The sequence below is a fragment of the Humulus lupulus genome, chromosome 3, assembly GCF_963169125.1.
Source record: "Humulus lupulus chromosome 3, drHumLupu1.1, whole genome shotgun sequence".
In the NCBI taxonomy this organism is placed as follows: Eukaryota; Viridiplantae; Streptophyta; class Magnoliopsida; order Rosales; family Cannabaceae; genus Humulus; species Humulus lupulus.
The window spans coordinates 20,633,539-20,652,568 of NC_084795.1; the positions used below are offsets into that span (position 1 = coordinate 20,633,539).

The 19,030-nt window shown below is 37.7% G+C and overlaps 1 protein-coding gene across 1 annotated transcript; it reads right to left on the reverse strand.

The window, feature by feature from the left end:
- Positions 1–7,453: 7,453 nt before the first annotated feature.
- On the reverse strand, positions 7,454–12,660 carry LOC133823753 (7-dehydrocholesterol reductase-like). The gene is made up of 12 exons (XM_062256604.1): positions 12,596–12,660; positions 11,918–11,989; positions 11,351–11,453; positions 11,187–11,252; positions 10,519–10,632; positions 9,906–10,032; positions 9,288–9,388; positions 8,664–8,789; positions 8,479–8,560; positions 8,260–8,333; positions 8,096–8,178; positions 7,454–7,762 (listed from the first exon to the last, which is right to left on the reverse strand). Exons 1-12 carry the CDS (start codon positions 12,658–12,660, stop codon positions 7,696–7,698), a joined length of 1,080 nt encoding a protein of 359 aa, XP_062112588.1. The 3' UTR covers positions 7,454–7,695.
- Between the last annotated feature and the right edge of the window lie 6,370 nt (positions 12,661–19,030).

Sequence of the window (19,030 nt, forward strand, 5' to 3'; positions counted from 1 at the left end):
GCTCTTTACATTTTCTTGATACACCTTTTGTATAGTATAGCATATAGTTAGTTTTGTATATGGTTTTTTTATCAACCATTATTTTTTTTTAGTTATTAAATAAAAAACTACTAATTTCACAGAATCTATCTGCCACGACAAAACTTGATGGGTCAAACAAACTGCCTCAATAAGCCTTGATAGGTAAAAAAATAATACTTAACAAAATATGCCTCGATAGGACTCGATTGGACATCTAGGAAAATTGATTTCTCACCTATTTGCTTCACATCCTTTTCCATCTCAGGTAATAACATAGTTGTTGCTTTTGCAACTCTTTCACGTCTATCAGCAAACCAAGATTGAAGAGTGAATCTTATGAATTCAAGGAAAGTGGCAACTGGAAATCTCCTTGCCTCCTTGGTTTGATTGTTAAAGTTTTCTGCATAGTTACTTGTAATGACCCAACTACTCTAGACTCTTGGACCATTAACGAAACTATACATACAAATTCTTACTAAAACTTAAATTTGCAAAAATACCATAATTTTATTAGGTAACTTGTAAAAATAAGAGTTACTTACAAAATATCAAGAAGGATATGGGATCCCATTGTCTTAAAAACATAACATAATTTAAAATAAAGGAGTTACATAGAAAGTGCGAAAAAATTACACATAAACCCATAAATAAAACACTACATCCTCGAAATCGAACTCTCGACTCCTTGAATCCATTCACCATCGATACACAATCCCAAGCACCCACGAACCTTACCGCCACTAAAGCTATTTTCCTACACATAAAACAAAAAGGAATGAGCCTAATGCCCAACAAGGAAAATCTAACACATACATCATGTAAATAAATTTTATAAGAAACATAAAGACATAACATAACACTTAATACATACACATACTATAATGGCCATTATTACTTGGGGTCCCATAGACTAAACAAGTCATATGCCCATGAGATTAGTGGGGTCCTACTAGCTAAGTAGGTCATATGCCCATAATCTATTTGGGGTCTTATTAGTCATATGGGTCATATGCCCAAGCCTACAAACATACATATTCATAACATATTTCATAAGATATTTCATAACATAAAACATAAGATAACATAAGCATAAAACAAATAGATTCTATCCTATTTTCCTTACCAAAGTTACCGGGATAAGAGGACAGCGTTGGGACTTTTGGAACACTCCTATAATCATATATAACAGGGTGAGTAGATTGAAGAAAAAGTAATGAAAAGAATGGATGGAATGGAATGACTAAACCTTTGAGAAACATACTTACCAAAACTTATGTGCTCAAGAACTTAGATTTCTTAACCAAAATAAAGATTAAGGTTAGAGGCTGAGTAGAAGATTATGAGAAATTAAAAGAACAAATATAGAATTGAACTAGAGTTTTGGGTTACCTTGAAGACTTGTAAGACCAATCTACACCTCAAACTGAAATACTCTAAAACCTTACTTCCCAAAGTGTTTGATAAGCTTATGATGATCAAGCTTATGATTCCCAAACCCAGGTGTTTATACTCTGACACTCACTTAGCACTTGCAGCCTCTGAACTTAGAGCAAAAGATGAATAATGGTTGGGTACTAGGTCCTATTTATAGAGTTTAGGAATGAAAGGATCTTGATTTTACTTGAATAAAAATAATAGCTTTTTTAGGTGAAAATAATTTGAATAATCGTTCAGCAGAGGCTGAAGACTCATTCAAAAAGATGTTGGACTTATCAAGAGGTTGAATGGCTGAAAGGAAAATGAATTCAAAACATTTCAAAATACACTGAAGGAGGCGATATATCGCCCCCTGTAGGCGATATATCGCCTGGGCCAGTATGCCCGAGGCTGTCGTGCATCATCTCATGTTTTCCGTATCTACGTGTTGCGATATATCGCCCCCTATAGCTGCGATATATCGGCACACGCTGATTAATTAAACACGAAATTACACATTTTTAACTAAGTTTGAATGGAGTAAACAGCCTTGACTAAGCCCTCAACGTATTCAAAGCTGCTGACTGACCTTATAGCATTCAAACTTTACTCCTTATTAAATTTAATCCTCAAAATGCTTAATTCTTAATCACTCATTCATAACATGTGCTTAAAATCCTATTGGTCCTCCTCTAAACCTTATAGTATAATAAATATTATTCTTAATATCAGTCATATAATCAAACCTTAGGTTAAAATTAATATTCTTTAACTATAGATTAAACTTAGAAAATCTATATGTACTACTATGAGTGTCCAAATAATTCCCGGTCTGAACCAAAAATCCACAGTTACAAAGATAATGCTATAAATACTATAATACTACTATCTAACTAGCTAAGTAAAGTTCTTGGACTCTACAGTTCTCCCCTACTAAAAAGAATTTCGTCCTCGAAATTTACTCACCAAATAATTCCGGATACCGGCCTTGCATGTCCTCTTCCAACTCCCACGTTGCCTCTCGTTCAGAACTATTACTCCATAGGACTTTGACTATAGGAAAGCTCTTCGACCGTAACTGCTTCATCCCTTTATCTAGGATGCTAATCGGTCGTTCCTCGTAACTTAAGTCTTTCTGGAGCACTATCGTATCGTACTTGAGGACGTGAGATGGGTCTGACACATATTTGCGTAGCATCGAAATGTGGAAGATGTTGTGACTATCGGCTAGGGCTGGCGGTAGGGCTAGTCTATACGCAGCTGGTCCCACTTTGTCCAATATCTAAAAAGGACCTATGAATCGGGGACTAAGCTTGCCTTTCTTCCCAAACCGCTTGACACCTTTCATTGGAGATATCTTTAGGAAGACTTGATCTCCAACTTAGAACTCCACATCGCGTCGCTTGGTATCCGCATAGCTTTTCTGATGGCTTTGAGCAGTAAGCATACGCTGTCTAATGAGCGCTACTACTTCTTGAGCTTGTCTAACAGCTTCGGGCCCTAGAAGCTGCCTTTCTCCTACCTCGTCCCAGTGCAACGATGATGGGCACCTTCTTCCATAAAGCAACTCATAAGGTGCCATCCCGATCTTTGACTGGTAGCTGTTGTTGTACGAGAACTCGATCAGCGGCAAGTACTTGTTCCATGATCCTCCAAAATCAAGTACAGACGCGCGTAGCATATCCTCTAAAATCTGAATCGTATGCTCGGACTGCCCATCGGTCTGAGGATGAAAAGCTATACTAAGACTTAACTTAGTACCCATAGCTTGCTGTAAGCTTCCCCAAAATCTTGACGTAAATACTGATCTTCTATCTGACACTATCGTCTTGGGGATTCCATGCAACCATACTATCTCTTGGATGTAAATTTCTGCATATTGGTCTGCCGTGTATGATGTCTTAACAGGCAGGAAATGTTCCGACTTGGTTAGTCTATCTATTACTATCCAAGCGGAATCATGCGGCTTATTCGTCTTTGGCAGACCCGTCACGAAGTCCATGGCTATATCGTCTCACTTCCATTCTGGTATGCTAAACGGTTACAATAAACCTGCAGGCCGCTGATGCTCGGCTTTCACTTGCTGGCATACAAGACACTTAGATACATACTCTGCTATGTCCTTCTTCATCCCTGGCCACCAATAGATTGCCTTGATGTCATTAGTCATCTTGGTAGACCCTGGATGAACTGAGTACGGGGTGCTGTGCGCTTCTTCTAGAATCTTCTTCTTAATACTTTGATCATTTGGCACGCATACCCGATCCTTATATCTCAATAAGCCTTGGCTAGATATTGAGAAATCTATAGTCTTGCCTTCTCTGACTGCATCCATATGTGCTGCTAGCGTGTCATCATGTCTCTGACCAATTCGAATGTCCTCTAGCAAATTAGATTGGATAGAAAAGTTAGCCAGCTTGCCTATAACTACTTCTATTCCGGCACTGATCAGCTCCTGCTGTAGCGGCATTTCTATTCCGGCTAAAGCTGCTAAATTCCCATAACTTTTCCTGCTAAGTGCATCGGCAATTACGTTTGCCTTCCCCGGGTGGTATAGGATTTCGCAGTTGTAATCCTTTACTAACTCCAACCACCTGCGCTGCCTCATGTTGAGCTCCTTCTGAGTAAAGAAGTACTTTAAACTCTTGTGGTCCGTATAAATCTCGCACCGTTCTCCGTAAAGATAATGACACCAGATTTTTAACGCAAAGACCACCGCTACCAACTCCATATCGTGAATTGGATAGCGTTGTTCGTACTCCTTTAACTGTCGTGAGGCATAAGCTATCACCTTGTCATTTTGCATTAGTATGCAACCCAATCCTTGCTTCAATGCATCGCAGTAGACAACGAACTTATCGTTGGGTGTCGGTACACTGAGTACTGGTGTTGAGCAAAGCTTATCCTTAAGCAACTGGAAGCTTTCTTCACACTTATCATTCCAGTTAAACTTTTGTTGCTTCCGGGTCAGGTTGGTGAGCAGAGTGGCTATCTTAGAAAAGCCCTCTACAAACTTCCTATAATAAACTGCTAACCCTAGAAAGCTTCTTACTTCAGATGCGTTCATTGGTCTGGGCCAATCCTTCATGGCCTCTACCTTTGATGGGTCTACAGCAACCCCATCTTTCGATATAATGTGCCCGAGGAACGCCACTTGCGAAAGCCAAAACTCGCATTTCTTGAACTTTGCATAGAGTTGATGCTCCTTCAATCGCGTCAAAATCATCCTTAAATGTTCCTCATGCTCTAATTCATCCTTGGAGTATACTAAGATATCGTCGATGAATACAACGACGAATTTATCTAAGTAATCCTTGAAGACCCTATTCATTAAGTCCATAAACGCGGCTGGTGCATTAGTAAGACCAAAAGACATCACCAAGAACTCGTAATGTGCATAACGAGTCCTAAAGGCTGTCTTAGGAATATCTTCTCCCTTTACCTTGAGCTGATGATACCCTGACCGTAAATCGATCTTTGAAAATACAGTCGCGCCTCGGAGTTGATCAAACAAATCGTCGATCCGAGGTAGCGGGTACTTGTTCTTAATCGTTACTTTGTTCAGCTCACGATAGTCTATGCACATCCGCATACTTCCCTCCTTCTTCTTCACGAATAGTACCGCAGCTCCCCATGGTGAATGGCTTGGCCTAATAAAACCCAAGTCTAGGAGTTCTTGTAGCTGCGTCTTTAACTCCTTGAGTTGCGTAGGTGCCATCCGGTATGGTGCCTTAGAGATAGGCTCGGTGCCTGGTACTAATTCTATCGTGAAGTCTATTTCTCGAGTTGGCGGCAATCCTGGCAAGTCATCGGGAAATACTTCTGGAAATTCTTGTATGACACGTACATCTTCAACCTTGAGTGGTGTCTCCCTTTCCACATTTTTGATGCTAGCTAGGAACGCTTGACATCCTTTCTCCATCATTCTCTGAGCTTTGAGAGATGACACTAACGGGGTGTGTAATCCTGAAGCTTGTCCCATGAAGCCTAGTTTCTGGCCGTCAGGAGTCTCGAACATCACCTTCCTGCATTTGCAGTCCATCGTTGCGCCATGCCGTGCTAGCCAGTCCATGCCTAGTATTACGTAGAAGTCCTTGATCACTAGCTCTATCAGGTCTCCTTCTAGTTCTATGTCCTCAATCTTGATCGGTACGCCTCATACTATCCGTGATGATAGAACTACTTTGCCCGAAGGCAACTCAGTTACAAACCTAGTTCTAAATCTTTCACAAGGTTTGCCTAGTTTTTCTATCATTCCTAACGAAATATAAAAGTATATTGCTACAAAATCAAGCGATACTAGAACATATACTATCGAGGATAGGATCTGACTTGTAAATGCTTGTTACTAGCATGGGTTCCTCCCTGGGTCAGGGCAAAGACTTTTGGTCTGGAACCATCGCTTAATCCCTCTTCTCCTCACTAACATTCATCTGAATCCTTTTTACTTCTATTGCCGTTTCTAGAACATTGGCATAGGTGGTATTTCCCGTGTTTGCTAGCTTAACCCCTAATTCAGTCTTTGGTCTAAGTCCTCTAAAGAACTTGGTCACCCTCATAAAGTCAGTTGGAACAAACTCTGGTGCAAACTTGGTTAATCTGTCGAACTGACGAGCATTTTCTTCTACCATTAGCGATGACTGCCGAGCTGTAATACTTCTTGTGGAACAGCTCCACAAATCTTGTCCATATCATGGTGGCGACATCGTTAGTCTGCTAAACTAAGTCCCACCATATTTTGGCATCCTTCTTGAGTAATGACGAGTACGCAGGATATGCGGTCCGCATTACTGAGATTTATGTGCGTTAGAATCGGCTCCATGTTCCTTAGCCACTCTTCTGCCTCAAAGGGGTCTGTAGTCCCTTCGAAGTTTGGAGCGTGCTATTTGCGGAACCTCTCATACACTGGCTCCATGTTTGGTACTGGATATGGCGCGTAGTTCGTCATTGGCCATCCCCCATATGGACCAACTTGTTGGGGTGCTGGGGCCATTTGCTGTGGCTTCTTCTGCGGCTGCGGCGGAGGCTGAGGCTGAGTTTGAGCCTGTTGGCGTTGTTGCTACAAAAGTTCCTCGACTTGCTATAGCAGTCTGGCGATCTCCGCAGTGTTGTCAGCTTGTAGTGTCGGCGCGTTGCGGCTAGAAGTAGCACGCACTCCTCTTCTGCGAACTGGAGGGGCTTCATTGGTTGTTGGGACGGCGTTGGAGGCATTTCTGTTGGTGCGTGCAGATCTTCGGAGCGACTTCTTCAACAAAGTTCTAACAGTCGAGAACATGTTAGAACTTACCCTAATAGGCTCTAAGGCAAAACTTATTCTAAAACAAACATATCTCGGACCTATTTATTATGACTTCTTATGAAAAAATTATATAGGTCTTTATTTATTATTAGAGTGGGTTTCTATACTTAGAAAACACTACAAGAAAAAACAGTATTCATAACACTTAAAAAGTGCTATCTGGGACTATTGATAGCACTTCTGAAAATGCTAACGTAGCCCATGTTATTAAAAGTCCAGTCTTTTCTATAACATTTTTTGAATGTTATGTTCGGTGTTATCTTAAACTATTCAATAACACATTTTTAGATGCTATAATATTCAAATAATAACATTTAGATAGAGTTTTTGATTATAAATTTGAAGTTTAATCTTGTATTTTTTTCATAACACTTTTCAACTGTTACATTTGATTATTTTGATAACATTTTTAGTTTGTTATATTATATAAACCATAACGATTTTTTACGCTTATAATATGCTTTTAAATCATAACATATAGTAATAAAATTTTAAATTTTATTTTGATAAGTATACTTATATGGTTTTTTTTTAATTAAAAGATTTTCATTATTGTATTTTGATAAAAAAAAATTCAAAATTAATCATAAAATGTAATTCTCAATAGATTGATAAACCATAAGTATTACATTAAACAATAACTAATTCAAACCATAAATGTGTCTACTTCATGAGATCTTAGTTCTAACTTAAGTTTGAAAGCATAACATAATAAAGTTTTATAATCTTGAACAATTTTTACTTCAAAAATGAAAAATAGAAACAAAACTTTATAGTAATTTTCCTAAACAAGAAAAGTTTTTGGTCATTGAAGATGAGAGAAATACAACATCCATAAAGTTGACCATTACAAAAACAACAATAACAACAACATGATGCCAGCCTGCCATCATTTAATTTGGAAAGGCTGAATATACATGCCATTCTCAACATAGAACAAACACTTGTGCAACATTTTCTCAGTAAATTCTGGGGATGACCCTGTACCAAACCTTCTCGCAGTACGATTTCCAGTATTTTCCATACCTACAATAACAATCACATGTCAAGATTTTATGCCTTTATCTGTATGAAAACGCGCAAACCATTATTCATTTCGTCTACTTATTTATTTTTCTCTACACTGGTATCGGTTTGTAAATTGTCTACACCTGTTGGACCAGAAACCACTAACATGATCAGAGTTTGTCTCTCCCATACAAGCAAATAAACTAGTAGCACTCGTAAGGTAAGTTTTAACTAATGAATTACCTCAACTTCGGGATCTATTTGAAAAACTAAATTTGGAAGGTTTACCTTTGCAATTTTTAAGGGACATATAATTTTTCATAAACAAATGATGAGATTGTGTTTGCTTACTTGGATCGGCACCGATCATCATCCCTTTTCGCCCGGTCGAGGAGAAGGATTGTAAGAAACACCACATAAAAGTAGGGTAAAGCCTGCAGGACAAAAGTGATTCAATTCAAACATAACTTCTAACAACATAAACAAATCTAAACCCCAGAAGGAAAATTACTTACGTGGTTAAAAAGAGCTGGAACAGTCCAGAAAAATGCAGCTAATATTTCTGGGACATAGTGGTTATGAATGAAAGCTAATATTGCACAAGTGGCAGTTATATTTACATGGAACAACTAAAATTACTTACTTGGATTAGCTAATATTTCTTCTTGGTTATGAACCCCCCGCATTCATAACCAAGAAGAAAAAAAAATCCAGTTAGTTCAGATTTACATGGCAGAGCCTGAAAACGTACCATCCCGAAGTTAAAAGAATGCTGCTTTTTGTTTCCCCAGTTGTGGTAGTGTAAGTGGCAGTTATCTATGAAACAGAAAGGGAAGAATTATGCAGGATTTAGCAGCAGATATACAGAAAATTGTATGTATAATGAGAACCAAATAACGAGTTTCAGAGAACCATATACCTTTGATGGAGCTTTACCCCAAACCAAAGCTTTGCCATTTGTTCTGCGAAACTCTTGCCTTTGCCTATCACAGTCGTAGTTGATGTATATGCAAAGAATGCCTGCTACTAGGATGTAGAGTGCCAACTGTGACAAAGCAAAGTAGACAACTAAAATTAAGAATTAATTTAACAGGGACAATGGGGAAATAGGACAGAAAAGAAAGTATGGTTGGTTGCAAAAAAAATCAAGTCTACGCTCATCTCATGGGCTTGGCAGCTTACAAACAAAGTTACAAGCATTCAACTTTTGCATTTGGCTGGTAGAATAGATTTGCAGCTTCTAACTCAAATCTAGAATCAAATTGCCAATATATAGCTTTTACAAGCTAATAATAATATTACTGGTGTATACCAAGGGGAGTTAGCTCAAATGGGAAGACATGTGGTTTGCTTCCATAAGGTCTAAAGTTTGAATCCCACCAAGGTATCTACATAGCCATTGCTATAGTTTCCTACTCTCTAGTAATGCAGAAAAGTGTTCACATTTTGAAAAGGTTGAAAAACATTTTGGAACTGTTCCTGAACGAAAGCAGTAATATTACATTTTATTGACCAAATAAACTTAGAATAGAAAACTTTATACCTGAGTTCCAAGGTGTACGGGATGATTGACCAAGTACATGCCAGGAGAAGTATATATAGAAGGCACCCATACAAGGCATCCCCAGCAAATATAAAAACCAGCTGTCAAAATGATAGGTACAATGATCCAAATGAGAGAAAGTATGAACAAACCAAAAGAACGGGAAAGAAGCAATAGATAAATTCAGCACTACAAGAACATTTGTTTAATAATTATTTGGTCTCTTCTAATCACAGTGAAAAATTAGGTAGTAGAAACAATTTATCTGCTAAAATTAAGGCCAAGAATTTGCAACGTCATGGTAGCCAATCCAAGTAATTGGGATCAAATACAGCAATAGATGGAAAAGGTTAAAGGGGAAGTAACTATAATCTTCGAATGGTAACGAAAGTAAGAGACTTTAATGATGATGACTTCATAGAAGATGAGTTATCTTATTTCTATCTCACTTAATTCATAAATATAAGTTATGCTTAGTATGCATTCAAAAAAATAATAAGACATCTATATTTGTACATGTTCCAAAATATCAAACCATCCAGAAGATTATTGCCAAAATGATGTTTAATAAAATAATGGATAACAAGGATGGAAAGTTAAAATAAAAGGATGTAGAACCTCGATCATGTGCAATATCCATTGTGCTCCAGTATCCAGCTTCCCACCAAAAAAACTTAGTAACATACACCAGCATCAATATGGTATTAACAAGCATTGAATCAGCCACTTTGCCGTTCACTTCATACTGGTAAAAAGAAAAAAGATAGACGTTAAATACTAGCAAAAGAGCTAAAGAGTGTGTCCACAAAGCAATCTGTTGTAGAAGTGTAAAACAGGAAGGTCGGGTCTGATTTAGAGGTAAGAAATAACCACCAGGCCAGCTGCACGGGCACACAGTAAAGTAAGATTAAGTGTTCTTTTTGTTCAAATGAATTATACAGAGAAACAATCCTTGAACAAGAGGGAAAATGATTGGCCGCTGGAAATGGATTGTAGAGATTTTGTGGCAAAGCAACTCAGATTCGTTAATAAAATTTTAACAGTCTAAGTTCACACAATCAAATGGCTACACTGCTGCCACATATTTCAAATTGTAAGCGAGCCAAGTTTCAAACCTAAAATGCAATTCATATTGCAACTGGCACATCAACCAACACCATGGACATAAACAAAGTGATGCTGAATTACTGACATAATTAGGCATAATTCACAACTATCCCATAGACGCTACCTGCTTTATGCAATAGGTTACAGCTAGAACTGCCCAAGACATCATTCCAAATCTGCAATTTGTAAAAACTTTAATGTCGAAGTTTTTACCAATGCGAGGATAGAGTTCCATACCCTGCAAAAAGACAATCGAAATTCGAAAGGATATTCAAAAGTTATGGTTTGGGAAAATTTCAATAATGACCGCATACACTTAGTAACCCAGCAGAGTTTAAGCTGCTACAAAGCACATACTCTCTAGCAAAATTGAAATAGTAAAAATGACAACAACAAAAAACTAACAGAAACAAGTAACAACCACCACCACCAAAAATCCACTCAAAGTCCTTTGACAGTTGACAAGTGGTGCCAAGACTTGTGCTAATTTTATTATTATGATTATTTAAATTAAAAAACTAGATAAATAAAAAAGAAGAAGAAATCAAGCAGAGAACTATTGTGATTTCTAATAGTATTTACATGTGATAGCACAAAGCCCTTGAATAAGACTTAAGAACAACTGATAGGTGAATTATCCTTACAAAGAATGTCACACTCCAAAAACCTAGTCGACAATCCTAAATTTACATGTACCTTCACAACCTTATCTCATTACAGTTTTTTTCTAATTTACCACATCCCAAATTTAATAAACAAGAAAAGCAGAAATCCCAGAAGAATCACACTTACCCAATAGAAATCAATTATGATGTTCCCAGACGAGCTAGAATCAGTGGAAGACGGTGCCACATGGCCCTTAAAACAGAAAGAAAGAGTCTCAAAAATGTATCTCTAAGTTCATATTTGTGAAAGGGGAACAACAATTGTATTACATAACAATTCAAAATCCTTACTTTTATGTATAATAAAATGCAAAAAACCAAGCTTCCGAAAATAAGGGCAGAATATATTTCTCCCAAATGATCATAAACAGTTGAAGGATTGAATATGCCAAACCTGAAGACAGCCAAAAAAAAGTACCAAGATATAATATAGCACATTGCTTATATCAATCCCAAATTGAACAATATAAGCATCTAACTTTCAAAATAGTAATTAACCGGCAGCACTGTCCTTTAACTTAAAACAAAGAAATATTTCACTTGGAACATTATGAAATTTCAGAATATCTCATCAGCTAATAAATTCCAACATTTCACAAAGAATTTGTAAATAAGAGTAAAACAGACAAATTAATTAATAACATTGTAATGAATAATGATGCACATTAATCATAGTGAATTAGTGATCACTGCAATAATTCAGAAGGTGAAGTCTGAAAAACAAAATAAGATGAATAAAACCTAAGACATCGGTTTTAAATGAAAAAGATGCTACACAACTGAGTAATACTATAATAACTTCAGGCTCTAAAAGCTATTTCAACTTGACTGGTAAGCCATCATGGAAAAGTTTCTTACCACCAAAGGCCAAAATAGGTGGTCAGTGTCACAAAATACGCTAGCATTCCATTAGCCTGTAAAGGGCATGAACTAAAGAGTCAGATGCTTTGATTGAAGAGCTCAAGAGTGAGAGAAGAAACTTACTTGAAGATGTCACTAAGTTATCATCAGAAAGAGAAAACTTGTTGGGATTGGTTGAGGGGTTGAGTGACAAGATTAGTGAGATCTCCAGTTCAGACAAACAACTAATGGATCTATTACAGACAACAATGCCCTCTATAATAGTTGATTGAAAACTTGAACAGAATTTTATCTGATTTTTCTTTTTATACTACGGGATTAGAACCCTTTCACTCACACACTCAACCACTTAAGCTAGTCTCAAGTAACAGATATTTATCTGATATGTCTGTTGGAAAACGATTGTAGTCGGATCATATGGCTTGGGGACCTGAACTACCAGATTTCCTTGAGCTACTCTGACACCCGGAAACTTCTAGAGGCCAAAAACTGGGATGCTCTCTTTGACAGTGATCAGGTATTTTGCATTAATGACTAAGAAACTTAATCGATTTTCTTTTTCCCAAACAATTTGATGGCACTGTTTCATTATTAAAAAAGAAAAAGAAAAAGAAGCTATTGAATTTGTTTGGTGTATTGAGTTGAGTAATTTCAGTTTAAACCAAATATACTTACAGATTCAATACTACTCGATGAATAACTAGGGGCTTGAAATTGTAAACACTTGAACTTTCAGGCATTTCAAAATGGTTCAACTCTATTGTCATAAACTTCCATGCACTAGTCTATGTATCTCATAGATTTCTCTCATGTAATTTGTTCATCTCCACAAGGTTATCATTTATTCTTCCCTTAAAGCATCAAAGCTGATATCATCAGCAAAAAAATATTCAAGAGCTTGCTGAACTAAGAACTAAACAGAGTTCTAAAGAAATTTAAGAATTTAAAAAAAATTATATACTTGTATGTATATACGTATTACACACTAAAAAATAATAACAGCATAAATAGTTGCAAGTGAATCACAAACCTTCTTAGCATCTATTTGACTTTCCAAAACTCTGGGTGATAAGGTCCTCGCCAGGGAAGAAGATCTAGACCAATCAAATAGAGAGGCTTGACCTCTAAGTAGCCGTCTTAAATGATCCTGGAAATACAGTTCAACAACAATTGAGACCTTCCTTCCATTATATGAAATTTTTAGTTAAGAATAGCATCAAAAGGTTTAGCTCTGGAGGAACTAACCAGCAAATGAGAGAAGTCAAGTTCCTTGTGTGTCACTGAAAACTCAATATCAAAAGGTGCAATCTGGGGATGGGCAAAAAAAAAATTTGAAGAATGAGATAAGAAAATCTGCAAGCAGAATCAGACAGGCCAATCTTTTATATAAGAAAGACTTAAGAAGTACCTAATTACAAGTTTGTTAGTCAGAAATAATGAGTTTTACTCTCACTTTAGAAATGGAAAGCTCCAGTTTTTTTTTTAAATGAACTTTATAAGAAAATCTAACAACGATTGACTAATAGCAGAGCAATACCAGCCACGATCGGAAGATAGTGAAAGAGACTCCTCGTCACTGAGGCGATCGGTGAGCACAACAACTGTCCAGACGGAGAGGCAGAGAGACGCGACTCTGGAAAGTTGTCTTCGTGAGGCAGAGACTTCGGTGAGGGCGGAGAGACTTCGTGAGGGCGGAGAGACTTCGTGAGGGCGGAGAGACTTCGTGAGTGAGAGATTGAGGCTGAGAGAAAGGCTTGAGAAAATCTGAGAGAAAGGGAATGTTGGCATAAATTCATTTTGCCGCCTGGGATTTTAGTCATATGGTGCCAAAAATTTTAATCCCCACTATTCATCACTATTCATCAGTTCCGTGTTAATTTTAATCCCCCATTAATAATAGCAATTTTAAAAATATGCTATTCTTTAATGTAATATATACTCAATATTGTTGTAGTGAAAACAAGTCATCTTTATTTTCTAAGTGTGTTTCTAATCATCCTATATGACTTAATTCTCAGGCTCGAAACTTATCTTTGTTCCAAAGTTAACCATATTGAGGGAGGGCTGGGATCAGTAAAATCGTTCCCAGTACTATGGCCCCCTAACTCTCAATAAGGAAACTTGGTTCATTGATTTGTATCCACCCTCACCGAACTTAGTCATTATTCATTTTATTTATTACTTATTATGATTGCGAAAAAAATTCAATCTCATACATGATAATAAAATAGCATGTTATTCATTTGGAAAAATGGTTTTCACTTATTACAATCATAAAATAAAGAAAGAAATAAAACAAACAATGAAAAACTAACTATTCTAAAAATCGGGATCTTCTACATCCGATCCTTCATCTAGCATATCGTCATCTATCTCCTCATAATCATCATTGTCTTGAGCCTTAAAATTTCCTCGGGGAAGATCCAAGAAGATCCTATGTTGTTGCTCATTAGTGAATTGAAACTCTAAATCATAGGTGAACTTAAGTATGAGAGAGTAATATCTTAGGGCTACTTGTAAGTCATCATCATTATTTATAGTCTCCCATATTTCTTCTAAAGGTGAAATTACTGAAGGAAAATCTTTAAAAAGCCTAATTACTAGGACATATTGTTCTGCAACTCTCATCATGATTTGCTTAGACTCTTGAAGGTGACCTATCTCTTTGTGGGACAAGATCAATCTCTGAGTGATTTTCTCTAGTGTTCCTACGGTGTTCCTTGGTTCCCTTATTCTCTTTAAAGCCTTAATGGCTCGGATATCTTCATAGGTTAAAGCTCCGTTCATACTTAACTGAAAACATAAACACTAAAAATCGTTAGCTATACATAAGCAAAATAACTATAACTTAAATACTTACTTGGCGGTCAGATTCGGAGCTTTTGAGTGTGTGTATCGAGGAGAACTTCATGCGAAGGAACCATTTCTCTGATACCAACTGTAATGACCCAACTACTCTAGACTCTTGGACCATTAACGAAACTATACATACAAATTCTTACTAAAACTTACATTTGCGAAAATACCATAATTTTATTCGGTAACTTGTAAAAATAAGAGTTACTTACAAAATATCAAGAAGGATATGGGATCCCATTGTCTTAAAAGCATAACATAATTTAAAATAAAGGAGTTACATAGAAAGTGCGAAAAAATTACACATAAACCCATAAATAAAACACTACATCCTCGAAATCGAACTCTCGACTCCTTGAATCCATTCACCATCGATACACAATCCCAAGCACCCACGAACATTACCGCCACTAAAGCTATTTTCCTACACATAAAACAAAAAGGAATGAGCCTAATGCCCAGCAAGGAAAATCTAACACATACATCATGTATATAAATTTCATAAGAAACATAAAGACATAACATAACACTTAATACATACACATACTATAATGGCCATTATTACTTGGGGTCCCATAGACTAAACAAGTCATATGCCCATGAGATTAGTGGGGTCCTACTAGCTAAGTAGGTCATATGCCCATAATCTATTTGGGGTCTTATTAGTCATATGGGTCATATGCCCAAGCCTACAAACATACATATTCATAACATATTTCATAAGATATTTCATAACATAAAACATAAGATAACATAAGCATAAAACATATAGATTCTATCCTATTTTCCTTACCAAAGTTACCGGGATAAGAGGACAGCGTTGGGACTTTTGGAACACTCCTATAACCATATATAACAGGGTGAGTAGATTGAAGAAAAAGTAATGAAAAGAATGGATGGAATGGAATGACTAAACCTTTGAGAAACATACTTACCAAAACTTATGTGCTCAAGAACTTAGATTTCCTAACCAAAATAAAGATTAAGGTTAGAGGCTGAGTAGAAGATTATGAGAAATTAAAAGAACAAATACAGAATTGAACTAGAGTTTTGGGTTACTGTGACAGTCAGAATCCCGTGATCCGTAAGGGGAAAGACCGGGTAAGCTGTGCAATCCCACACCGCCTGGGGAAGGTCAAGTGTAATGATTCTAAGACTGTGTAGGTATGGGACTACACAGTTGAAGAGGGATTAAATGGATTGATGGGTACTACCTATATCAGGAAGGTGCATCTTCTTTTCGGTAGCCCATCACTTGAGAACTCCATGGTTAAGCGTGCTTGACCTGGGGTAATCTAGGGATGGGTGACCTCCTGGGAAGTTTTCCCAAGAAGTGTGCGAGTGAGGACAAAGCATGCTGAAAAGACTTGTCTTGGTTTGTAGGGTCAGTCGTCATTCCAGAAGCAGCCATAGTGATGTGGGGCATCACATATGTCAGATACATCAAACAGAATACGATGTTAGATACATCAAACAGATTACGATGTCAGATACATCGAACGAGTTACTAAGGACATTGAGACGTGACTCCTAGGGCGGACCCGCCGAGGTTATTCAAGGACCAGTGATCTCCTGTTTACCTCATAGGGTGACATGGACAACTAGCGTTCCATGCTCATCATGTATGTTGTAAGTTTGTGATATGATGATATGTCACGTTTATGTTATGATATGATGATATGTTACGATTATGTTATGATATGATGATATGTTACGATTATATTATGATATGATGATATGTTACGATTATGTTATGATATACCATGATGTTTTAGATGAACATTAGTGTTTGTATTTGTTGTATTCTTACTTGCTTATTTGTTTGTACTTTCTTACTGGGCTTTTAGCTAACCCCCTTACTTTCCTTCCAGGTAGCAAATAGGATTTCTCTATGGCACGCGTGGTGACGTGAGGAGTTCTTTCATCATGGGGTGTATGGCGTGGGGTAATCCTATGGACGAAAAACGATCGACGTAGAACGCCATTTTTAAATTATGTTTTGTTTTTAAGAGACTTTCCTAAACTATCAGTGGGACTCAGTTATTTAAAATTTTGGTTTCTTTGAACTTTGCATAAAAACCTATGTTTTATTTTAAAACTTGTGGCACCAACTTGCATGGTTTTAAATAAGTCCCCCTGAGACTTTGATAATGAATGTTATTCTTTTATAAACTATGTTATGCGAATGTGTTGTAAATATTAGTTTAGGGCGTTCTTTACAAATGGTATTAGAGACGGTCGTCCATGTTTTCCAAGGACCCCCCCCCCCCCATACACGCTAAAGATGGGAAAATCTCACTTCACCACGTCGTAAGTATTTGCTTATGTGTTATTGCTTGTTTCTATTTTATTTAATTCTTTTTCTATTGTTAACTGCTGTAGTAAATATGCCTCCTGTGTTAAGAACAACAAAGAAACAATTGATTAAGGAGATCCGTGCAATTCCTAAAGTTGAGCTTGACGAAGACTACTACGATTGGAAGGTAGCGGTCTTAAAGACGACGAAGGAGGTTTGCGAACGTATACAAAGAATGATGAATAAGAGAGGAGCCTTGCTTTGGCCCATAGAACAATACTGGGTAATGAGTGATGCGTTGTCAATGTACCCAGAGGCTCTTTTACAGTTAAATCAATCATGGAATAACGTTGTGATAGATGACATGGAGTTTAGCACTATGGAGTTTACGATTCGCGACTTTTTGGTAAGTTACGAGCTAGATCATCAGGAGTTGGTATTAGTAATGACAGATGATGGCGAAATAGAGGAGCGTTTAGAGTCGATATATGACGTGGAAGAAGTACTGTGTGCTATACCGCGTCCGACCCCGAGGATGGAGATTATGGCAAGTGCGCCTGACTACTACCACATTCCGGAGGACATTTTCAACTATGATTCAGGGGACGAGTGCACCATCGAGGACTAGAGTCCACTTCATGATCGTCGCATGGGGATGCCAATAAATAAGATGGATCAATAATAATTTTTTTTTCTAAAACTTTAAGGAAATATGTTTTGGATTAATTAAACACTTTTTGGGATTGTTTAATTTTGGAATACTTTAAACATTTTTGAATGCTATGGATATTTTATTGCAAATTTAATAGTGTGATGTGAATGCATGATTTACAAATATCCATCGATATGCAAAGTTCCTTCCTTATGATTTTTCCTGTGATTGCCTTAGAACTTCATCATGTCAACCAAAGGAACAGGAGGAAGGGGAAGAGGTAGAGGCAGAGGAAAGGGTACCTCCACAAGATCTGAAACTACGGCCATCCCTGATGTTGAAGTGCCAACTGTTCAACCTGCAGCTCCAGCAGCGCCAACTGTGGACCTGGCTGCAGAGGTGGCAGGGTTAAGAGAAGAGTTGAGACTAAGAGATGAGGAGCTAGCGCAAGCTAGACAAGCACCACAGACATCTCAAATGCACCCTATACCTCAAGTACCAGTGGCACAACCGCAGCCACCAGTACCACCACCTGCACCACAACCTGTAGCCTATGGGTTTGAACCAGTATATGAACGCTTCAGGAAACAAGCCCCACCGACGTTTGAAGGGAAAGTTGATCCAATGGTGGCAGAAGATTGGCTAAGGTCTGTTGAGGCTATTTTTGATCATATGGAGTTAGATGATCGCCAAATTGTTTCCTGCGCAGCTTATCTACTTAAGATGGATGCACGTATTTGGTGGGACGTGACTAAACAGACCCATGATCCAAATACCATGACTTGGGCGCAGTTTGTCCAGGCATTCAGTAAGAAGTATTATAGTCCAGCGGTGCTAGCAACTAAGGTTGATGAATTTATAACTCTGGTTCAAGGGAGCCTTTCGGTCACCGACTATGCACAGAAGTTCGATCGATTGGCCAAATTTGCCCCTGAAGTGGTGCCGACTGATGCAATGCGAGTTCAGAGGTTTGTAAAGGGACTCAAACCGATGATAGCAAGGGATGTTAGGATGACCAGCGCTGAGGTGGCTAGTTATGCAGAAGTATTGGATAGAGCTCTTGAGGCTGAATATTTGGAGGATCGAATATGGAAGGATAATGCCGCTAGAAGAGAGAGCCACCGCAACAAGAACTTCCATGAGAGCAATAAGAGAAAGGCTATCGAAGGACAGAATAGTGGGGTTGATAAAAGGCCTAGACCTCCAGTCCCGAACAGCAGCAACCACAACTCTCATAACCATAGTAACCGCAATAACCGCTTCAATTACCGGAACCGTGGGAACCAACAAGGCAACCGAGTTGAGC

Bases quoted from the DNA above. Each gene is read 5' to 3' on its own strand.
- LOC133823753 (XM_062256604.1), bottom strand. From the start codon at position 12,660: ATGCCTGAAAGTTCAAGTGTTTACAATTTCAAGCCCCTAGTTATTCAT. The intron at 11,253-11,350 runs GTAAGGATTTTG...TTCTGTTTTAAG, and splicing joins GCATTTTATTATACATAAAA to GGCCATGTGGCACCGTCTTC. The intron at 8,561-8,663 runs GTATATGGTTCT...TCTGTTTCATAG, and splicing joins GGGGTAAAGCTCCATCAAAG to ATAACTGCCACTTACACTAC.